This window comes from Emys orbicularis, chromosome 11 (assembly GCF_028017835.1).
Source record: "Emys orbicularis isolate rEmyOrb1 chromosome 11, rEmyOrb1.hap1, whole genome shotgun sequence".
Classification (NCBI taxonomy): Eukaryota; Metazoa; Chordata; order Testudines; family Emydidae; genus Emys; species Emys orbicularis.
This window is the reverse complement of record NC_088693.1, coordinates 2,765,924-2,789,509: the sequence shown is the minus strand read 5'-3', so window position 1 is coordinate 2,789,509 and position 23,586 is coordinate 2,765,924. Positions and strand designations below refer to the sequence as shown.

The 23,586-nt window shown below is 64.0% G+C and overlaps 1 protein-coding gene across 1 annotated transcript in view; it reads left to right on the top strand.

Annotated features, from left to right (window-relative positions):
- Positions 1–16,433, top strand: part of RUFY4 (RUN and FYVE domain containing 4) — a 30,942-nt gene extending 14,509 nt beyond the window's left edge. Inside the window, exons 7-12 of the mRNA XM_065413661.1 lie at positions 593–656; positions 1,485–3,554; positions 3,924–4,030; positions 5,408–5,554; positions 15,803–15,934; positions 16,331–16,433. Coding sequence (XP_065269733.1) covers positions 593–656; positions 1,485–3,554; positions 3,924–4,030; positions 5,408–5,554; positions 15,803–15,934; positions 16,331–16,433 — 2,623 coding nt within the window. The remainder of the gene's footprint in view (positions 1–592; positions 657–1,484; positions 3,555–3,923; positions 4,031–5,407; positions 5,555–15,802; positions 15,935–16,330) is intronic.
- The last annotated feature ends 7,153 nt before the right edge of the window (positions 16,434–23,586 follow it).

Genomic DNA, 23,586 nt, shown 5'->3' with positions numbered 1-23,586 from the left:
CTCTGAGTTACTGCCAAGAATTTGTTCCCGGGTGTCGGGCTGCTGGGTCTCGCCCCCATGCTCAGGGTCTGGGGTCAAGAAGGATTTTTCCCCTAGATAAGATTGGGAGAGACCCTGGTGTGGGGGTGGGGGGGATTGCCTTCCTCTGCAGCGTCTCCTCTGGCCTTCAAGCGGATTTGCTGGTTCAGGAGAAACTTATCCAAGAACAGGGGCTTTGGTCCAGGCTCAGCTCTGATCACACCCTACCAGGGCGGTTTCTGAGAGCAGTGTCATGGACACAACTCGGCCCAGCCCATCCATCACCCAGGGGAGAGGGGGGACTGGGCAGCTTTATCTGTGGGGCTGAGAAAATGTTTCCAGCTGGAGGGTTACTTTCCCAGGGGGTCTCTCCATGTAAATGTTACTGTGCGGGGCAGTGGGGCCAGACCACCCTCGGATGGGCGTCTGCAGCTCCCTTTGGCAGGATTCAGTCTTTGGGCACTGAAGGCTGATAGGTCAGGGGAGGGAGAAACGGCTGGAACAGCCGAGGTGGGTCCAGGCAGCTGGGAGGAGACTGCCAGGCCGTTACCCTGAGTGTGTTTGTTTCCTTTAGGACTCTGTCCAGATCCTCCAGCCAAAGCCCCGTGACCAGCCAGAAGGAGGGGCCGGCCTGGCCAGTAGGTGATCCCGCCCCAGGGTGGGGCGCTGGGACTGTATCGTTCGCTGTTGGCACTTCCAAAGCGCACGTTCCCCGTGATGGTTGGGAGGGAATCCGCTCAGAGCGTGGGGAGAGGCGCTGCCGATGCAGACCGTGCCATGGCTGTCATGGCAGGCACTCTGGCCTCGAAGCCGCATCGGTAACGGGGCTGTCTCTAAAGTGGCTTTATAGCCACCCGCTATGTTTCACCCATGCCAAGAGCCCAGGCTGCTACTTGCCTGTCTGCCCGTTATGTGGCTACACAGACCAGATCCGCCCCTCTCTACTGGCTGACCCCCCCCATCCTCCCAGCTCTCTGTGCATCCCAGCATGCATTGCTGGCGGGTGCCACTCTGGGGGTGTGTGGAGCGCTAGCCAGCCAGCTTTCCCAGCATGCGTCGGAGGCGGGCATGCAGCCCTGGCGGTGCTGTGGACAGAGCCGCAGTTTGGGCAAGTCAGTTGTAACCAGCTCGGAGCACGGCACCACCACCTGGTTAGAAGAGCTCAGGTGTCCTTGCAGCAGAGACGGGGCTGCAGCCAGCGGCGACTGAATCTCACGCGGGTCTGATGCGGCTGATCAGCCAAGAGCTCCTGGGCTGGGCTGAGCTACTGGGGGATTGAACCCAGGGCTTCCAGCTCCAAAGCCCAGGTCTCTACCACCTGAGCTAAGAGCCCCAGCCCGTTAGCTGGGCATAGGAGCAGGTGGTTATCCTCCTAGCCACAAACAGGGGCACAGACCCACTTGTCCCCAGGTATCTCCGAAGAAGCCATCCCTCGTTCTGTCTCTGCTCTTATTCACCCGCTGTAGGTTGGGAACCCAGCTGGAGACAGCGAGAAACACCATGGAGCCAGGAGAGGACCCCAGGAGGAGCCCCAGCTCCCGGGACAGGTCAGCCGATCCCCGGGGCTTAGCACTGATGACCCGTTCCAGCCCGGACTGGAAGAGTCCAGGGAACATACGGCAACGGCGGCCTCTTTGGCGAGGAGCCCGGACAACGGGCGACAGGCGGGTTCCCAGCAGCGGGGCTCGGAGGCGGCTGGAGACGGAAAGCCAGAGGCTGAGCTCCAGAGGGTTAACGCCCAGCTGCAGCTGCAGGTCGAGGCGCTGGGCAGGGAGCTGGAGTCCTTGTTGGTTCAGCAAGCGCAACGCCACCGCCAGGAGCAAGACAGGCTGCAGCAGGAGGCAGCCCAGCGCTGCAGCGGCCAGGCGGAGGAGCAGGCCAGGCAGATCCGGGAGCTCCAGGACTCCAAGGCCTTCCTGAGCGACACGCTGGAGGAGATGGACGTGCTGGTGAGCGCCCTGAGGCGGCAGCTGTCCCAGAGGGAGGAGGAGACGGCGTCCCTGCGGGCAGCCCAGGCGCAGGAGCTGGCGGAGCTGCAGGCGCGGCACGGAGCCAGGCTGGCAGCGGGGGAGAAGCGTCAGCAGGAGCTCGCCGAGCGGCTTTCCCAGGCGACGCGCGACGCCGAGCAAGAGGCGGCCGCGGCGGCCGCCCAGCGCCAGGAGGCTCGGGCCACTGCCGAGGCCCTGGAGGAGGCCGAGCGGCGGCTGAGAGCGCAGGAGGCCGAGAGGAGGGAGTACCTGGCGGGAGCAGAAGCCCAGGAGCTGAGGCACCGGCAGCTGCTGTCGCGGTGCCAGAGACTGCAGGAGAAGCTGAGTGCGAGCGAGGGGAGGCTGGAGGAGACGGAGGCCCAGGTGGCGGCTCTGCAGCGCCAGCTCAGCCCGGGGCAGCGGGAAGGGCCCAGCGGCAGCCCCCCGCTCGGCCCGGAGGAGGAGACGGCCCAGAGGGCCGCGCTGGAAGGCAGGCTCCGGCAGGCCGAGCTGCAGGCCGAGGGGCTGAGAGAGAAGCTGGAGCGGGGCCTGGCGGAGGGAAGGGAGCTGGAGAGGGAGCGAGAGGCCCTGCTGGAGTCAGCGGTGTCTCAGGGGCAGAGCCTGGCGGCCGCCCGGCTGGAGGCTCAGGATCTCCAGAAAGAGCTGGCTGCACGGCGGGAGCGAAACGCCTCCCTCCAAGCGGCTTTGGAGCACGCGGAGCGGGCCCTGACGGACAAGGAGGAAGGGGCGCGGGGCCTGCAGGAGGAGCTGGAGGGGCAGTCGGCCAAGCTGCGGGATGCCCTGGCCGAAAACGCCGCTGTGGCCTCCCGGCTGGCGGAAGCCGCCGCGGGCTTCGCGCGCGAGAAGGCCCAGCTGGAGGCGCGAGGGAGCGAGGAGCGAGCCGGGCACGAGAGGGCTGTGGCCGAGCTGAAGAGGCGGCTGGCGGAGTGCAAGGAGCAAAGGCGGGCGGAGGGAGAGGAGAAACAGCAGCTCCAGGCCGTGCTGCAGGGAGCCTCCGAAGAGAGAGACGTCCTGGCCAAGCAAGTGCAAACCACAGCGGCCGCCCTGGAGAGCCGTGCCCGGGAGGCAGGCAAGCTCCGAGACGAGCTGGAGGAATTGAGGGCCCGCAGCCAGCTGGAGGACACCCGGCTGCAGGAAGCGCTGGCCCGGCAGAAGGAGGAGAGCGACGGGCAGATGGTGGCGCTCCGGCTCCAGGTGCAGACGTTGGAGCTGGAGAAGCAGAGAGCCGCCGACTCGCTGGAGCAGGCCAGGGGGCAGCTCGCCGCCGTGCTGGAGGAGAAGGACGCCTTGGAGGAGACACTGGCCCGAGCTGCCGCGGAACTGGAGCAGGCGGGGGGAGGCGACTGGCCGGAAGCTGGGGATGAGGGACCCCTGGGGCTGGCCAGTGGACGGGGCGCAGCGGAGGAGAAAGCGGCTGGAGGGGGTGGGCCGCAGACGGGCAAGCAGGTGCTGGCAGGGGAGCCGCCGGAGGACCTGGGGACAGCGGCCATGCTGGAGAAGGCCAGTCCAGAGCAGAAACCAAGGAAGAGTGTCGAAGAGATGGTGAAGGTAGGAACTGGCCATTTGAAGGGAGGGAATGGCACTGGAGTGAAATGCGGGAGGGAAATGGGGGTGAGGGGTTCTCCATGGCACATTTTGAGTTTTCAGAAAAAAAAAAACAAAAAAAAACAAAAAAAACCCTGCAAAATATTTCGATTCAGACAAGCTGCTGCAGTGCATCATGGGCGTTGTAGTTCAGGTGCCTCATTCACCTGTTCACCTCTATGGCCTAGGCTCCCTGGTCAGACTACATCTCCCATGATGCACCAGGGTCTCCCCTCTTGGGGAGGGCTGTCACATGGCTGGGATGCATCATGGGAAATGTAGTCCAGCTGGGGAGCCCAGGCCTGGCCTCACGTTAGTGCTTTACCCTGCTAGCACCTGACCACCCACCTGGAGAAGGCGATGGGGGAGGCCCAGCAGAAAGGGCAGCTGCTAACGGCCAAGGAGGAGGAAGCAAAGCAGCTGGCGGAGCAGCTGGGCAGGTAGGAGACTCAGTGAGCCCGGCCGATGCCCTGCGTACACTGCGCTGCATGGGGTGGAAGCGCCCGGGCCCTCGGGATCCTTTGCAACACGCCGCTGCTGCCCGAGCCAGCGGGCCTGATTCTGACCTCGCTCACCCAGCAGGGAAAGTCGGGCAAGATGCCACTAAGGCCAGCAGCACTGGGGGGGAAGTGATCAGAATCGGGTCTAATGAGAGGCTCACAAAGAGCGAGGACAGTAAACCCTGGGCTCCGGGCAGCCCAGATACTGTGGTGATGGGCACCTTAGAAATGCTGACAGCCAGAGTCAAATGTACCCCTTGCTGCAAGCTCACAGACACGTCAGCCAATCGGACGAGAGCCCAATAGCTGACTAACTGACACACCAGCCAATCGGATGATGCACAGCCGCCAACGGGCCAAGCTACATAGGGTGCATCAGCCAATAGGACTGTACGCGGTGCTTAGAGGAGAAGTGCAGAGAGGGAAGGAGGTGCCTTGTGCCCTGGGGGTCTGTACAAATTGGGGTCCTTGGGGGATCTGGTTGTTCTTCCATAGGAGCATATGCCTGGGCGAGTTTTCTCCTCCCCTTTTTAGACGCTGGACTTCTAGGAAGACCCAGAGAGGCTGGTCAGCTCCTCAGCTGATGGCAATCAACCGAGCGCCCTTGGGTTTCCACCAGCTGCGAATCTGGCCCGCAGATCTGGGGCTTTTGTGGAAGGCATGGCCAGGCTGAGTCCGTAGCACTGAGAGCTTCCCCCCAACCGAAATCCAGAGAGCTCCAAATGCTCCCAATAAACGTCCGGCCCCTCTACTGCTCAGGCCTCACAGGCCCGGCCGCTCTTGCTAGATCCACAGCTGGCCAGAGAGTCTCCTGAGTTGGAGATGACCCAGTGTTAAAAACCCCAACGCTCAGGCCCCAAGGAGCGATAAAGGGCATAACCCCCGTGTCTTTCCCCCATGGTTCCACCCCTGGTCTCCATGCAGGGGAAATGACCCTTCCCCAGCCAGCCTCAAATACAGACGGCTGCAAACCTGCCCCCCGGCAGGATCGTCTCTGGGTTTCCTGCCCGCCCTGGCGAGACGCTGGCCCTGCTTTGCGGCGTTCATTTGGCCCCAGAAATATCGGTGGCGTTTTCTACAGGGGAGCTTCAGCGGGCCGCCTGGCTCTGGCTGGGGTGGCTCAGGCCTGTCCGCATGCAGCGTGGGGCTGACCCCCTTCGGGGCATCACTGCCGGAGCGGGGTGCTCTTGCAGTCCAGAGTGGTGCCCTGTCCGGCCTTTCCCTGCCCTAGCGACAGACCCCAGCGGTGGATCTCCGGCACCCTGCAGCTATCGCTTGCCAGGGCTCCGCCATCTCAGGGCTTATCCTTCTGTCCAGGGCCCGGCAGGACGGGGAGCAGTTGAGGCTGGCGCTGGACAGAGCACAGAGAGAAGCCAAAGAGCGAGAGGAGAAACACCTAGGGCAGCTGACTGAGCAGCAGGAGCTGGTCCGGGAGGTGAAGGGTCGGCTGCTGGAACTGCTCCGGTGAGCGGGCTGGGAGGCGAGGAACCAGGGGGGATTCCTGGGGGACGTAGGCGTAGTTTGGCCTCTATATTTGGGAGGGCAGCTCCAGTCAGGCCAATGGGGCCACATGTCATGTGGGTGGCAAACTCCATGCCTGCCAGAGGCTTGTAGATTGGGGGGGCAATGCCCCCCCTTGCCCTCCTAAACTATGCCCATGCTGTGGGGGGAGGAGATGCAGCCTCTATGCTCCATCACTTGGAAACTTGAGTCTGCAGCCCCCAGCGATCCCAGCCCTGAGCCTCCCAAACACACAGCTCTGCTGGTGCCCCTCACTCCCGACCCACAGCCCCCAGCGATCCCAGCCCTGAGCCCCCCAAACACACAGCTCTGCTGGTGCCCCTCACTCCCGACCCACAGCCCCCAGCGATCCCAGCCCTGAGCCCCCCAAACACACAGCTCTGCCGGTGCCCCTCAGTCCCGACCCGCAGCCCCCTGTGATCCCAGCCCTGAGCCCCCCAAACACACAGCTCTGCTGGTGCCCCTCACTCCCGACCCACAGCCCCCAGCGATCCCAGCCCTGAGCCCCCCAAACACACAGCTCTGCTGGTGCCCCTCACTCCCGACCCACAGCCCCCAGCGATCCCAGCCCTGAGCCCCCCAAACACACAGCTCTGCCGGTGCCCCTCAGTCCCGACCCGCAGCCCCCTGTGATCCCAGCCCTGAGCCCCCCAAACACACAGCTCTGCTGGTGCCCCTCACTCCCGACCCACAGCCCCCAGCGATCCCAGCCCTGAGCCCCCCAAACACACAGCTCTGCTGGTGCCCCTCACTCCCGACCCACAGCCCCCTGCGATCCCAGCCCTGAGCCCCCCAAACACACAGCTCTGCCGGTGCCCCTCAGTCCCGACCCGCAGCCCCCTGCGATCCCAGCTCTGAGCCCCCCAAACACACAGCTCTGCTGGTGCCCCTCACTCCTGACCCACAGCCCCCAGCGATCCCAGCCCTGAGCCCCCCAAACACACAGCTCTGCCAGTGCCCCTCACTCCCGACCCGCAGCCCCCTGTGATCCCAGCCCTGAGCCCCCCAAACACACAGCTCTGCTGGTGCCCCTCAATCCCGACCCCCAGCCCCCTGTGATCCCAGCCCTGAGCCCCCCAAACACACAGCTCTGCTGGTGCCCCTCAATCCCGACCCGCAGCCCCCTGTGATCCCAGCCCTGAGCCCCCCAAACACACAGCTCTGCTGATGCCCCTCACTCCCGACCCGCAGCCCCCTGCGATCCCAGCCCTGAGCCCCCCAAACACACAGCTCTGCTGGTGCCCCTCACTCCCGACCCACAGCCCCCTGCAATCCCAGCCCTGAGCCCCCCAAACACACAGCTCTGCTGGTGCCCCTCAATCCCGACCCACAGCCCCCTGCGATCCCAGCCCTGAGCCCCCCAAACACACAGCTCTGCTGGTGCCCCTCAATCCCGACCCGCAGCCCCCTGCGATCCCAGCCCTGAGCCCCCCAAACACACAGCTCTGCTGGTGCCCCTCACTCCCGACCCGCAGCCCCCTGCGATCCCAGCCCTGAGCCCCCCAAACACACAGCTCTGCTGGTGCCCCTCACTCCCGACCCACAGCCCCCTGTGATCCCAGCCCTGAGCCCCCCAAACACACAGCTCTGCTGGTGCCCCTCAATCCCGACCCACAGCCCCCTGCGATCCCAGCCCTGAGCCCCCCAAACACACAGCTCTGCTGGTGCCCCTCAATCCCGACCCCCAGCCCCCTGTGATCCCAGCCCTGAGCCCCCCAAACACACAGCTCTGCTGGTGCCCCTCAATCCCGACCCGCAGCCCCCTGTGATCCCAGCCCTGAGCCCCCCAAACACACAGCTCTGCTGATGCCCCTCACTCCCGACCCGCAGCCCCCTGCGATCCCAGCCCTGAGCCCCCCAAACACACAGCTCTGCTGGTGCCCCTCACTCCCGACCCACAGCCCCCTGCGATCCCAGCCCTGAGCCCCCCAAACACACAGCTCTGCTGGTGCCCCTCAATCCCGACCCACAGCTCCCTGCGATCCCAGCCCTGAGCCCCCCAAACACACAGCTCTGCTGGTGCCCCTCAATCCCGACCCGCAGCCCCCTGCGATCCCAGCCCTGAGCCCCCCAAACACACAGCTCTGCTGGTGCCCCTCACTCCCGACCCGCAGCCCCCTGCGATCCCAGCCCTGAGCCCCCCAAACACACAGCTCTGCTGGTGCCCCTCACTCCCGACCCACAGCCCCCTGTGATCCCAGCCCTGAGCCCCCCAAACACACAGCTCTGCTGGTGCCCCTCAATCCCGACCCACAGCCCCCTGCGATCCCAGCCCTGAGCCCCCCAAACACACAGCTCTGCTGGTGCCCCTCAATCCCGACCCCCAGCCCCCTGCGATCCCAGCCCTGAGCCCCCCAAATACACAGCTCTGCTGGTACCCCTCAATCCCGACCCGCAGCCCCCTGCGATCCCAGCCCTGAGCCCCCCCAAACACACAGCTCTGCTGGTGCCCCTCACTCCCGACCCCCAGCCTCCTGCGATCCCAGCCCTGAGCCCCCCAAACACACAGCTCTGCTGGTACCCCTCAATCCCGACCCCCAGCCCCCTGCGATCCCAGCCCTGAGCCCCCCAAATACACAGCTCTGCTGGTACCCCTCAATCCCGACCCGCAGCCCCCTGTGATCCCAGCCCTGACCCCCCCAAACACACAGCTCTGCTGGTGCCCCTCACTCCCGACCCGCAGCCCCCTGCGATCCCAGCCCTGACCCCCCAAACACACAGCTCTGCTGGTGCCCCTCACTCCCGACCCGCAGCCCCCTGCGATCCCAGCCCTGACCCCCCAAACACACAGCTCTGCTGGTGCCCCTCACTCCCGACCCACAGCCCCCAGCGATCCCAGCCCTGAGCCCCCCAAACACACAGCTCTGCTGGTGCCCCTCACTCCCGACCCACAGCCCCCAGCGATCCCAGCCCTGAGCCCCCCAAACACACAGCTCTGCCGGTGCCCCTCACTCCCGACCCACAGCCCCCAGCGATCCCAGCCCTGAGCCCCCCAAACACACAGCTCTGCCGGTGCCCCTCAGTCCCGACCCGCAGCCCCCTGTGATCCCAGCCCTGAGCCCCCCAAACACACAGCTCTGCTGGTGCCCCTCAATCCCGACCCACAGCCCCCTGCGATCCCAGCCCTGAGCCCCCCAAACACACAGCTCTGCTGGTGCCCCTCATTCCCGACCCACAGCCCCCAGCGATCCCAGCCCTGAGCCCCCCAAACACACAGCTCTGCTGGTGCCCCTCACTCCCGACCCACAGCCCCCTGCGATCCCAGCCCTGAGCCCCCCAAACACACAGCTCTGCCGGTGCCCCTCAGTCCCGACCCGCAGCCCCCTGCGATCCCAGCTCTGAGCCCCCCAAACACACAGCTCTGCTGGTGCCCCTCACTCCCGACCCACAGCCCCCAGCGATCCCAGCCCTGAGCCCCCCAAACACACAGCTCTGCCGGTGCCCCTCAGTCCCGACCCGCAGCCCCCTGTGATCCCAGCCCTGAGCCCCCAAAACACACAGCTCTGCTGGTGCCCCTCAATCCCGACCCCCAGCCCCCTGTGATCCCAGCCCTGAGCCCCCCAAACACACAGCTCTGCTGGTGCCCCTCAATCCCGACCCGCAGCCCCCTGTGATCCCAGCCCTGAGCCCCCCAAACACACAGCTCTGCTGGTGCCCCTCACTCCCGACCCACAGCCCCCTGCGATCCCAGCCCTGAGCCCCCCAAACACACAGCTCTGCTGGTGCCCCTCAATCCCGACCCACAGCCCCCTGCGATCCCAGCCCTGAGCCCCCCAAACACACAGCTCTGCTGGTGCCCCTCAATCCCGACCCCCAGCCCCCTGCGATCCCAGCCCTGACCCCCCAAACACACAGCTCTGCTGGTGCCCCTCACTCCCGACCCGCAGCCCCCTGCGATCCCAGCCCTGAGCCCCCCAAACACACAGCTCTGCTGGTGCCCCTCACTCCCGACCCGCAGCCCCCTGCGATCCCAGCCCTGAGCCCCCCAAACACACAGCTCTGCTGGTGCCCCTCACTCCCGACCCACAGCCCCCTGTGATCCCAGCCCTGAGCCCCCCAAACACACAGCTCTGCTGGTGCCCCTCAATCCCGACCCACAGCCCCCTGCGATCCCAGCCCTGAGCCCCCCAAACACACAGCTCTGCTGGTGCCCCTCAATCCTGACCCCCAGCCCCCTGCGATCCCAGCCCTGAGCCCCCCAAATACACAGCTCTGCTGGTACCCCTCAATCCCGACCCGCAGCCCCCTGCGATCCCAGCCCTGAGCCCCCCCAAACACACAGCTCTGCTGGTGCCCCTCACTCCCGACCCCCAGCCTCCTGCGATCCCAGCCCTGAGCCCCCCAAACACACAGCTCTGCTGGTACCCCTCAATCCCGACCCCCAGCCCCCTGCGATCCCAGCCCTGAGCCCCCCAAATACACAGCTCTGCTGGTACCCCTCAATCCCGACCCGCAGCCCCCTGTGATCCCAGCCCTGACCCCCCCAAACACACAGCTCTGCTGGTGCCCCTCACTCCCGACCCGCAGCCCCCTGCGATCCCAGCCCTGAGCCCCCCAAACACACAGCTCTGCTGGTACCCCTCAATCCCGACCCCCAGCCCCCTGCGATCCCAGCCCTGAGCCCCCCAAACACACAGCTCTGCTGGTGCCCCTCACTCCCGACCCACAGCCCCCTGCGATCCAAGCCCTGAGCCCCCCAAACACACAGCTCTGCTGGTACCCCTCAATCCCGACCCACAGCCCCCTGCGATCCCAGCCCTGAGCCCCCCAAACACACAGCTCTGCTGGTGCCCCTCACTCCCGACCCGCAGCCCCCTGTGATCCCAGCCCTGAGCCCCCCAAATACACAGCTCTGCTGGTACCCCTCAATCCCGACCCGCAGCCCCCTGTGATCCCAGCCCTGACCCCCCCAAACACACAGCTCTGCTGGTGCCCCTCACTCCCACCCGCAGCCCCCTGCGATCCCAGCCCTGACCCCCCAAACACACAGCTCTGCTGGTGCCCCTCACTCCCGACCCGCAGCCCCCTGCGATCCCAGCCCTGACCCCCCAAACACACAGCTCTGCTGGTGCCCCTCACTCCCGACCCGCAGCCCCCAGCGATCCCAGCCCTGAGCCCCCCAAACACACAGCTCTGCTGGTGCCCCTCACTCCCGACCCACAGCCCCCAGCGATCCCAGCCCTGAGCCCCCCAAACACACAGCTCTGCTGGTGCCCCTCACTCCCGACCCACAGCCCCCAGCGATCCCAGCCCTGAGCCCCCCAAACACACAGCTCTGCCGGTGCCCCTCAGTCCCGACCCGCAGCCCCCTGCGATCCCAGCCCTGAGCCCCCCAAACACACAGCTCTGCTGGTGCCCCTCAATCCCGACCCACAGCCCCCTGCGATCCCAGCCCTGAGCCCCCCAAACACACAGCTCTGCTGGTGCCCCTCACTCCCGACCCACAGCCCCCAGCGATCCCAGCCCTGAGCCCCCCAAACACACAGCTCTGCTGGTGCCCCTCACTCCCGACCCACAGCCCCCTGCGATCCCAGCCCTGAGCCCCCCAAACACACAGCTCTGCCGGTGCCCCTCAGTCCCGACCCGCAGCCCCCTGCGATCCCAGCTCTGAGCCCCCCAAACACACAGCTCTGCTGGTGCCCCTCACTCCCGACCCACAGCCCCCAGCGATCCCAGCCCTGAGCCCCCCAAACACACAGCTCTGCCGGTGCCCCTCACTCCCGACCCGCAGCCCCCTGTGATCCCAGCCCTGAGCCCCCAAAACACACAGCTCTGCTGGTGCCCCTCAATCCCGACCCCCAGCCCCCTGTGATCCCAGCCCTGAGCCCCCCAAACACACAGCTCTGCTGGTGCCCCTCAATCCCGACCCGCAGCCCCCTGTGATCCCAGCCCTGAGCCCCCCAAACACACAGCTCTGCTGATGCCCCTCACTCCCGACCCGCAGCCCCCTGCGATCCCAGCCCTGAGCCCCCCAAACACACAGCTCTGCTGGTGCCCCTCACTCCCGACCCACAGCCCCCTGCGATCCCAGCCCTGAGCCCCCCAAACACACAGCTCTGCTGGTGCCCCTCAATCCCGACCCACAGCCCCCTGCGATCCCAGCCCTGAGCCCCCCAAACACACAGCTCTGCTGGTGCCCCTCAATCCCGACCCCCAGCCCCCTGCGATCCCAGCCCTGACCCCCCAAACACACAGCTCTGCTGGTGCCCCTCACTCCCGACCCGCAGCCCCCTGCGATCCCAGCCCTGAGCCCCCCAAACACACAGCTCTGCTGGTGCCCCTCACTCCCGACCCGCAGCCCCCTGCGATCCCAGCCCTGAGCCCCCCAAACACACAGCTCTGCTGGTGCCCCTCACTCCCGACCCACAGCCCCCTGTGATCCCAGCCCTGAGCCCCCCAAACACACAGCTCTGCTGGTGCCCCTCAATCCCGACCCACAGCCCCCTGCGATCCCAGCCCTGAGCCCCCCAAACACACAGCTCTGCTGGTGCCCCTCAATCCCGACCCCCAGCCCCCTGCGATCCCAGCCCTGAGCCCCCCAAATACACAGCTCTGCTGGTACCCCTCAATCCCGACCCGCAGCCCCCTGCGATCCCAGCCCTGAGCCCCCCCAAACACACAGCTCTGCTGGTGCCCCTCACTCCCGACCCCCAGCCTCCTGCGATCCCAGCCCTGAGCCCCCCAAACACACAGCTCTGCTGGTACCCCTCAATCCCGACCCCCAGCCCCCTGCGATCCCAGCCCTGAGCCCCCCAAATACACAGCTCTGCTGGTACCCCTCAATCCCGACCCGCAGCCCCCTGTGATCCCAGTCCTGACCCCCCCAAACACACAGCTCTGCTGGTGCCCCTCACTCCCGACCCGCAGCCCCGCGATCCCAGCCCTGACCCCCCAAACACACAGCTCTGCTGGTGCCCCTCACTCCCGACCCGCAGCCCCCTGCGATCCCAGCCCTGAGCCCCCCAAACACACAGCTCTGCTGGTACCCCTCAATCCCGACCCCCAGCCTCCTGCGATCCCAGCCCTGAGCCCCCCAAACACACAGCTCTGCTGGTGCCCCTCACTCCCGACCCACAGCCCCCTGCGATCCAAGCCCTGAGCCCCCCAAACACACAGCTCTGCTGGTACCCCTCAATCCCGACCCACAGCCCCCTGCGATCCCAGCCCTGAGCCCCCCAAACACACAGCTCTGCTGGTGCCCCTCACTCCCGACCCGCAGCCCCCTGCGATCCCAGCCCTGAGCCCCCCAAACACACAGCTCTGCTGGTGCCCCTCACTCCCGACCCGCAGCCCCCTGTGATCCCAGCCCTGAGCCCCACAAACACACAGCTCTGCTGGTGCCCCTCACTCCCGACCCACAGCCCTCTGCGATCCCAGCCCTGAGCCCCCCAAACACACAGCTCTGCTGGTGCCCCTCACTCCCGACCCGCAGCCCCCTGCGATCCCAGCCCTGAGCCCCCCAAACACACAGCTCTGCTGGTGCCCCTCAATCCCGACCCCCAGCCCCCCAGCGATCCCAGCCCTGACCCCCCCCAAACACACAGCTCTGCTGGTGCCCCTCACTCCCGACCCACAGCCCCCTGTGATCCCAGCCCTGAGCCCCCCAAACACACAGCTCTGCTGGTACCCCTCACTCCCGACCCACAGCCCCCTGCGATCCCAGCCCTGACCCCCCAAACACACAGCTCTGCTGGTGCCCCTCACTCCCGACCCGCAGCCCCCTGCGATCCCAGCCCTGAGCCCCCCAAACACACAGCTCTGCTGGTGCCCCTCACTCCCGACCCGCAGCCCCCTGCGATCCCAGCCCTGAGCCCCCCAAACACACAGCTCTGCTGGTGCCCCTCACTCCCGACCCGCAGCCCCCTGCGATCCCAGCCCTGAGCCCCCCAAACACACAGCTCTGCTGGTGCCCCTCACTCCCGACCCACAGCCTCCTGCGATCCCAGCCCTGAGCCCCCCAAACACACAGCTCTGCTGGTGCCCCTCAATCCCGACCCGCAACCCCCTGCGATCCCAGCCCTGAGCCCCCCAAACACACAGCTCTGCTGGTGCCCCTCACTCCCGACCCACAGCCCCCAGCGATCCCAGCCCTGAGCCCCCCAAACACACAGCTCTGCTGGTGCCCCTCAATCCCGACCCCCAGCCCCCTGCGATCCCAGCCCTGAGCCCCCCAAACACACAGCTCTGCTGGTGCCCCTCAATCCCGACCCCCAGCCCCCTGCGATCCCAGCCCTGAGCCCCCCAAACACACAGCTCTGCTGGTGCCCCTCAATCCCGACCCCCAGCCCCCTGCGATCCCAGCCCTGAGCCCCCCAAACACACAGCTCTGCTGGTGCCCCTCACTTCCGACCCACAGCCCCCAGCGATCCCAGCCCCTGGGTTTCTCTTGAGCAGCAGCTGCAAACTGTGCCGACGCTTTTGGAGATTCTGTAACGTGCACAAATGGGGAGCTAGGCTAACCCCGAGCTCATTCTCGCTGGGCAGCAGATGGCGCTAGCCCCCAGCAGGGCCACACCTCGGCCCCAGTCCCGTCCTGGCTCGTCTTCCAGCCCAGGCTTCGGAGCTGCCTTTTCAAACAGCTTCGACCCTCCGTCTGCAGTTAACGGTGCTGAGCCCGGGGGCTAAGCCCAACCCAGAGCTCTGCCAATGTGCAGCCCATCGGCTCAGCAACTTGGCTCTCCGGTGAGGTTTGTGCAACCCTAGAGGCACTAAGGATGGTTGCTAGTGTACACAAGAATGGCCACAGTGGGTCAGACCAGAGGTTCGTCTAGCCCAGTGTCCTGTCTCTGACGGTGGCCAGTGCCAGGGAATGAACAGAACAGGGAATCATCGAGTGATCCATCCCCTGTCGTCCATTCCCAGCTTCTGGCAAACAGAGGCTAGGGACACCATCCCTGCCCAGCCAGGCTAGTAGCCATTGATGGACCTGCCCTCCAGGAAGTTATCTCATACTTTTTTGAACCCAGGTATACTTTTGGCCTTCACAACATCCCCTGGCAGGGAGTTCCACAGGTTGGCTGTGCGTTGTGTGAAGAAATACTTCCTTTTGTTTGTTTTCAACCTGCTGCCTGTTAATTTCATCAGCTGACCCCTGATTCAGGTGTTATGTGAAGGGGTAAATAACACTTCCCTACTCACTTTCTCCACACCAGTCATGATTTTATAGACCTCAAGCATATCCCCCCTGAGTCGTCGCTTTTCTAAGATGAACAGTCCCAGAGTTTTTAATCTCTCCTCCATCCCCCTAATCATTTTTGTTGTCCTTCTCTGCACCTTTTCAAATTCCAGTATATCTTTTTGGAGATAAGGTGACCAGAACTGCACACAGTATTCAAGGTGTGGACGTACAGGGATTTATATAGAGGCACTGTGATAGTTTCTGTCTTATTATCTGTCCCTTTCCTAGTGGTTCCCAACATGGTTCGCTTTTTTGACTGCACTGCACATTGAGTGGATGTTGTCAGAGAACTATTCACACTGACTCCCAGATCTCTTTCTTGAGCGGTAACAGCTCATTTAGACCCCAGCATTTGGTATGGATAGCTGGGATTATTTTTGCCAACGTGCACAACTTTGTCGTGTTGTCAGGTAGCAAAGTGTAGCCCTGATTGCCAGACCGGACGGGCGAGAAGTGCATATGAGACAGTGCATGGGGTCATTGCACTCACAAACCAGCCGCTGGCCACCGAATCGGCCGTTTGTGTGCGGTCGCTGTGACTCTGCGTGCAGCTGTGGCCATTGTGTAACACACCTCCAAAGTGTGTGTGTGTAACGGCCGCCCCATGGAGAGGGTAACAGCCTGCCACAGCGGCCACCCAATGCCTGGATTCCTGTAGCTCAAGCGGTGGAGGTTTGGTGGGGAGGGAGGCAGAGGGCAGTCTGCTGCTGAGGGGGGAGATCACCGAGGGAGCTGGCTCTGGCAGGGGATGGGCAGGTCACACACACACTCCTGTGATGGGGAGGGAGCTGCAAAGGCTGCCCCCCTCACACCCGGCAGCTGGGGGGCGACGGTCACCGTGAGGCCTCTGGGGGTGGCCCTGGGGCTCGGCTTTAGTAAGGATGGTTTGGGGGCTGGCAGGGGAAGCCCGTCCCCTGGGATGGGACCGGGGGGGATAGCAGCGAGGGCTGGGCTGGAGTCGAATGGTAGCGTCACAGGAAGGGAATGATGGGCCCTCTCCCCTCACCCCCCAGGGAGAAGGACGCCTTGTGGCAGAAGACAGAGGGCATCAACTCCCGGGCCCCCAGCGTGGTGCCCCAGGACCTCAGCCTGTGCGCCCGCTGCAGCCAGGACTTTGGGTTTCTCTCCCGCAGGTACCAGTGCAGGTAAGGGGCCGTGGCCACAAGAAGTGGGGGGCAGCGGGGCCGGGGGAGAGGCCAATGGGAACGGAGAGCGTGCCAAGTCACCTGGCCATGGGAGCGTGTTGGTATTACCCTTCTCCCCTGCCCAGCCCTGCCCCATGGCATTATGGGGCTCCCCTGCTCAGCCCTGCCCAGCACCTTTTGGGGGGTTCCCTGCTCCCCCTGCCCAGGCCAGCTCTCCCCTGCCCTGCAGCATGATGGGGGTCCCCCTGCTCCCCCCTCCCGGGCTCAGGAAATTGGTGAAAGCGACCGAGTGGGATCCGTTCTGTGGGTGTGGGGAGGGTCTCCCAGGGGCGAGGGTGGGCGCAGCGGGTGCCTGTGGTGACGTGGGCCGCGTCACCTGCCTGGCTCTCTCCGCAGGCTGTGCCAGGGCACTGTCTGCCAGGCCTGCTCGGTGGAGAGCGGCAGAAGGGAGCGCTGCTGTCTGCCCTGCTGGCAGAAGAGGAATTTCAAGGGCACCTGACCAGGGCCCGCGTCCCGTGCGCCCTGCCTCCAGCTGGGGAGACGGTGTGGGACCGGGGCGTCTGTAACCCTTCCCGTGCCCCCGCGCTGGCGACGGGGCAGCGGCTAGAACCTCTTGGGCTGGGCCCGCACTCGGCCCTGCAGACGTTTCCCCGCGTCCTGTCCCGGGGAGACCATTCCGGTGCAGAGACCCGGCCAGGTCCAGGCCCTTCAGCCCTGGGGGCGCCTTAAAATGAATGGCAGCCGTGTGTATTTGAGCCCCCTCTAGTGGCTGGCCCACATAGAGGATAACAGCCTACTACTGCTAACGGAGTTGTTCAGGCGGCACGAGGCTGGGCTGTGGTGCTGAAGGTCCCGGGTTCAGAGCCTGCTGACGGCCCACGAAGCGGGTCAGTCCATAAACTCATGGCTTGAGCAGGGCTGCTAGCGAAGGTCTCTGATCTGTGACAAAAGGAGACCAGGCCCCACAGGGGCTTTGATGTGCAATTACACTCAGCAAAGCTGGCCTCTGTGTGTTGTCTCGCGGCGCTTCCAGTCCAGGTTCTCTCCATTTCCCAGGAAAGCTGCCACTCCTGGAACCCCAGGCCGGCTGCGCGCGTTAGGTCTGCCCCAGGCCCTGTGCCCTGACGGGAAGGCTCCTCTGGCTCCCCCAGTGCCAGGGATGCTGCGGCTGGAACTGTGGGGGGCGGCTCCCTCCCGCAGAGCGGGGCTGACGGGCGCGGGCCAGAGATGCTTGGTTCTGCCAGAGGAGGTGGCAGGGCTGGCTCTGATGCGCCGGGAGGGGGGCGGTTCAGCACCAAGGCGCCGTTTCGACCTAGTCATGGCTGCCCACGTCTAGCACTGAAGCCCATGGAGTGCAGGGGCCTGCCTCCCCTCGACATCCCGGGCTTTGGCTCACATGGCCACAGGGGTGATAACAGCCTGCTACTTACTCACAGCTGAGGGAGCGCATCCTTTAGCTCCGGGGGCAGGGGCTTGTGCTGCCAATGCTGAAGGGCCGGGGGTCGTTCCCTGCGGGCGCCCAGCGAGGGGGAGAGGCTGGCTTGAGGGGCGGAGGCACGGTGAGGCGCTCCACCGGTTAAACCGAGAGCCGCTGGTCTGGGCGAGGGCTGAAGGCGCCAGGTGCTGCCCCGAGTGCGGTGTCCCATCTCCAGGCCTGTCCCCCCCACGCTGCACTGCAGCTGGCAGCCCCTCAGCGTGACGCACAGGGGGGAGGGGGCAGGGGAGATGCCTCTTTGCCAACAGCCCCAGTGAGGTTTCCTGGCTCGATTGCAGCGAATTGCGACGGGGTTGGTTGGGCAAGAGGGTTCCCAGCCACCGTTACAGACCAGCCCTCCCCCCACCCGCGGGGGCTGCGCCAGGCTCCGGTCCCAGAGGGGGTTGGGAAGGCCCGGCCAGCCTCTTAACCTGTCCCCCATGTCCCAGCCCAGCAGCAGGGCATCCTCTGAGGAAACCCTACGCCCCCTGGCACCTGATCGCACCAGCGGGCATCCAGAACTGGGCTTCCTGAGCTCCAGGGCACGATGTACCGGGATCCTGCCCAAGGGAGCATCATCAGATGGGACCCTTCCATCTCCGCGCCGGTGTGCCAGCGGGGCCCTGCCAGGGGATCGATGCCGCGCCAGGACCCTGCCAGCCCCCTGCCAGGGCGCCCATGAGGTTCTGGGATTGTCCCAGGAGCCCAAGGGAGTTGGGTTGCAGACTTTCTAGAATCCCATGGGAGTCGGGCACCTGAGCCTCAAGGCTCCTTTTGGCAAATCCAGCCTGCCTGTTCGCAGCGGGAAGCCGGCCTGTTGGACGCGGCTGTGGCTTCCTGCGGGTCTAGGAGCGCCAGACAAAGTCACCGTCTACAAAGCCGGGCCTGGGGTGGGGGGTTCTCCCGGGTGGGTGCCAGCCAGGGCCAGCTCCAACCCTGCCACCTCAGGAGCCCCCGCCCTGCCAGGAACTGGGTGGCATGAAGCTCGCTATCCCGGCTCCCCCGTCCATCTCCCGGAGGACGATCCCCACAGGAGTAATAACCTGAACCCCCAAGGGGTACCCCTGCTGCGTACCCATCATTCCCCTAACTCCACCAACACCCCCGATGCCCAGCTATCCCCACGGTGGGAGTGGGGAGATGCCGCCCCTTGAACCTTGGGCTTTGTAGCTTGGGGGGTGGGGGTGGGGCTTTGCAAAGGGTCCCCGATTTCCCCGGCGCTGGTAGCCCTGGTACCAGCTGCCCTGCTCTGTCACCAGTCTAGGAGCAGCAGAGAGCGGGGCAACCTGGCGTTAGAGAAGACCCGTTCGATCCAGGGGCCCCAGCGCAGGGCTAGTCCCTACCCTGGCCCGGCGCCCGGGGAACCCGTCTCCCCCTGAATGGTTCAGTGCCCGTCCCAGGAGGGCTGGATGGGCAGCACCTGAGTGCAAAGCGATGCAGAGGGAGCACGCTATACAGGACACGCTGCAGCTCGACACTATGCGCACGTCCATCCCTCACTCTCTGCCCATCTCCTTCCTCACCTGCTGCACCCCGGCCTGCGCCCCCCTCCCCAAACTGCTCCGGCCCAGCTCGCCCTGGCCCTGAATCAGAAGCCCAGCCACCGTGGGGTCCCTGAGCCTGCGTGCCCCCCCGGCTCCTCACTGCTCCTGGGCTGGGGGTTACTCAAGACTCCGACAGGAAGAGCCGCGGCTCTAGTTCCTGCTTCACGGCATTGTGTAAGGGGGCCCTGCTCCTGGCCGATTGCTCAAGGCCTCGGCCCGAGTGTTTCTCCTGCAGCGCGGGGCGGACACCTGGCCCCTCGCCGTGCCAGCCAGGTGGCTGCCCACAGCCCAGCTGCCAAGTGTGTGTGTGTGTGTGTGGTGGACAGCCCGGGGCCCGCTGTGGCCAGTCACAAACCATTCTCCACCTGGGCGCCCCCTTGCACAGAGCTGGGGTTGGGGGAAGGGAGCTGGACCCCCATCTGCAAGGCCAGGCCTCAGCCCTGATTGCCATGGGCTTGTCCTCTGAGCCCTGGACAGCTGGGCGAGCCCAGGAGGTTCCCGGGTCCGTGCCCCGTCAATGGACCTCCCCTAGGGGTGGCTATTTCGTCTTTCCCCAGCCCCTCTGGAAATCCAGCGCGGGAGCAGAAGGAAAGGACAGCGGCTGTCCGGGAGGTTGCCTGGAGCTTGCCTATACTAGCCATCCCGTGGTTGCCACCATCTGGGTTAGCCAAGGCAGGGCATCGCTCTGTGAGAGGCTTGTGCAGAGACAGCCGGGGTTGGGGGGGGGGGGGGGGGCTCGATTCTCTTCCCCACTGGTGCGAATAGGCAGCAGCTCCCAACCCGTCCCTGCTGTCGACCGGAAGGGAGAGGAGAATCAAGATATTAATTTCTTTCGGGTCATCTCCACTGCCCGGCGCCATTCCTGGCCTGTTCCGCACTGCGGCCAAATGAAACCACAGCCCCTTTGGACACCCACAATCTGCTGTCTTGAGCTCCCACGGCACTGCCATCCTGGGATAGACCCATGGCCAGTGTAACCCGTTACCCTGCCCCCCACCGCACTGCAGCAGAGCAACGGTCCAGCTACGCCAGTATCCAATGCCTGCCACGTGGGAACAGACACGTGGCCCAAGGAAGGGCCAAATTCTGCTCTCCAGGGGAGTTACTCGAGCTTTTCACAGGACACAACTAACGGGCACTGACGTCAGCGGGGGGACCCTTGGTAAAAATTAAGTCCTGACAAAAAGGGGCTCAAAAAACCTCTCCTCCCCCCCCCCGGACAGAGCCGGCTCCAGCATTTTTGCCGCCCCAAGCAGCGGGGGGGGGGGGGGGGGGGGCGGAGGGGACCGCCGCTTCACTCTATTCTTTGGCAGCAATTCGGCAACGGGTCCTTCACTCTGAGAGGGACCGAGGGACCCGCCGCCGAATTGCTGCCGAAAACCCGGAGGTGCCGCCCCCAGAAGCCATAGCAGGTTGTCCTCTGTTGTAGAGAGTAGAGCAGGAGTTCTCAAACTGGGGATCGGGACCCCTCAGAGGGGCATGAGGTTATTACATGGGGGGTTGTGAGCTGTCAGCCTTCACCCCAAACGCCGCTTTGCCGCCAGCATTTATAATGGCATTATATATATAAAAAGTGGTTTTAATTTATAAGGGGGGAGGGTCACACTCAGAGGCTTGCTATATGAAAGGGATCACCAGTACAAAAGTTTGAAAACCCCTGGAGTAGAGTAAGGGTACTGGCTTGTTCTTAGTCTCATCTGTTGTCTTACAGTTAGGGTGAGCACCGGCCACCTGTTCCCACCCCCACCCATTTGCACCAACAGCATACAGCCCTCCAGGACGTTCCAGCCTGGCGCTCTGTGCCATTTCCAAGGTAGTATGTAATCCACCGGAGGGATAGCGCGGGGGCACAAAAGCATCCTGGGATGAATAAATTATGGAAATCAAATATGGTTGCAGGGGGTGTGGCTGGGTGAAGTGGTCTTTCCTGGCCCTGCTCTCTGTGGCCTTTCTCTGCTCTGTGAGTGTGTAGCCAGGCTAATAGCCGTGGGCTTGGCTGCGTTGAGAGGATGACGTCAGCAGCTTACGGGACGTGAGGAGAGGAGTCTCTCTCAGAGGCACAGGATGTGCTGCCTCGGCCAGGGACTCTTGGGTAATGACGGCTTCACCGCCCTGGAAATGAGACGCTTCTGAAATCACACACACACCGGCGTTTTGCTCTAGCGCTTTACACAACTACCCTGAAATGCAGTCATCTCTGGGGCGGAGGGCAGCAGCCACGCACAACACAGCGGTGAGGAGGGGGAACATGAACGTGCCCTGGGAACAGAGCAAATAGGGAAGTACCCAGGGCCAGAGCCTCAGCTAGGGCAAATCAGCGCAGCTCCATGGGCATGAGCCACTTGAGCCCAGCGGAATATCTGGCACCCCTCAGGGTGGGACCAGAAGGCCGGCTAGTGTCAAGCTGAGACCTACAGACTCCTGCAGGCTTCCAGTCCCCACCATCCCCAGAGCAGAGCCAGGGGAAAGGAGAATTTCCCACACCCTTCTCTGTGGGCAGCTACCAACCCCCCTCCCCACAAACCCCTGCCAGGGGCCGGGTCGCTGGGATGCAGGGCCACGGAGGATGGCGAGGGATGAGGCATGAAGGTTGGCTCCATAGGCATCTAGTTCTGTACACGCGCCCCCATCCCCTTCGGAGTCACTGGGGGCGCTGCACCGAGGGGAAATCGATCCCAGCAAAACATCCCTCCCAACAGGGAGTGGGGCCTCGGCTGGTGCTGGCAAAGAGGGAATCTCCCGCACATGGCACATTCCCTTCATCAGAGTTCAGGGCAAAGCTTTCACGGTGCCCCTGAGCCTCACAAGGGCTCGCCGCAGGCACTACCATGGGTGTGGGGCATCGGCTGGGCCGTCTCAGTCCAGTCCAGCTTTGCTTCTCCATCTGCCGGAGGCTAACGGAACGAAGCTGGACAACGGAAGGGTCGGCTAAGCCAGAGAATTTCCAATGCAGCTAGTGGGGGCGGCGGGACACACCCACGACCCTGTCTCAGAAAACAGGGCATTCTCTGGGGGCTGCCCAAGGCTGATCACGTAAACCCCGGGCCTATGGGGAGTCCTAGCATCGCAGGGGCACTGCGGCGTATATCCCACTTCAGCTGCCTTTTGTCACACCACAGCCCCGCCCCGGAGCTCTCTGCATCTTCCAGCACGATCCGGAGCTAACCCACCCCGGTCTGTGAGCCCAGGCTCTGCATATGGCCCAGCCACCACGAACGAGGGACAGGGAGCTGCTGAGCAGTGAGAGACCCCGCAGCGAAGGTTGCCACCCCTGGTCCATCATAAGCTCATTCGTCACCCCTATGCACATCCCAGTGGCTTTAGCCGGAGGCCCTCTTGCTGTGATCTTTTCCCCAGTGAGCAGTGCAGGTGAGCAGTCAAAGAGCCTTGCCAGAAATTGATGATCAGATTTGTTTCTAGGGCAAAGATTCAATCAACACGGGTGGTTTTCACATTGAAAACAAAAACCCTCTTGCTTTTTCAGCCCCGTGTATTTGAATCCGGGTCAGTGCCGGGAAGACAGGGTTGTGAAAGTTCTAATTCTTCACTTTCTTCGCTTCCCCAAACTGGCAAGATGTCCGTTTTTCTGAGTGAGTCGTGCTGGTACAGTGGAGAGGCACCATTCTGTAGCCGATACGACATTAATGTGATGTCAAATGAATCATATCACAGAATCATAAGACTGGAAGGGACCTCGAGTGGTCATCTAGTCCAGTCCCCTGCACTCAAGGCAGGACTAAGTATTATCTAGACCATCCCTGACAGGTGTTTGTCTAACTTGCTCTTAAAAATCTCTAATGCCGGAGATTCCACAACCTCCCTAGGCCATAGGCGCCGACCCCGTGGGTGCTCCGGGGCTGGAGCACCCACGGAAAAAAATTGGTGGGTGCTTAGCACCCACCGGCAGCTGCCCGTGGCCCCGCCCTGTCCCCCCGCTCCAGCTCACCTCTGTCTCCTCCGTGAGCGCGCTGCCATGTCCTGCTTCTCCCCACTCCCTCCCAGCGCTTGTGCCGTGAAACAGCTGATTCGCGGGGCAGGGAGGGAGGGGGGATGAGGGGGTACGCAGTGCGCTGGGGGAAGAGGCGGGGCCGGGGCAGGGAATTGGGGAAGGGATACATTAGGGGCAGGGAGGGGGCCGAGTTAGGGCGGGGACTTTGTGGATGAGTTAGAATGGGGGCGGGCCAGTGGTGGGGATGGGGTGGAGTCGGGGCGGGCCAGGGGCGGGGAAAGGGGCGCGGGCGCGGTCACCCACCAGCACCTGACAAAGTTGGCGCCTATGCCCTAGGCAATTTATTCCAATGCTTAACCACCCTGACAGTTAGGAAGTTTTTCCTAATGTCCAACCTAGACCTCCCTTGCTGCAATTTAAGCCCATTGCTTCTTGTCCTGTCCTCAGAGGTTAATGAGAACAAGTTTTCTCCCTCCTCCTTCTAACAACTGTTTATGTGCTTGGAAACTGTTCTCAGGTCCCCGCTCAGTCTTCTCTTCTCCAGACTAAAGTTTGTTGGTGAGTCTATTTTGTCACCTCAAGTTTTAGACACCCAACGTTTTTGCCTCTAAATGTTTGAAACTCTGGATGACAACATATTTGCCATCTAACGCGCAAAGGGTCGGGGATCTGAAACTGTAGAAGT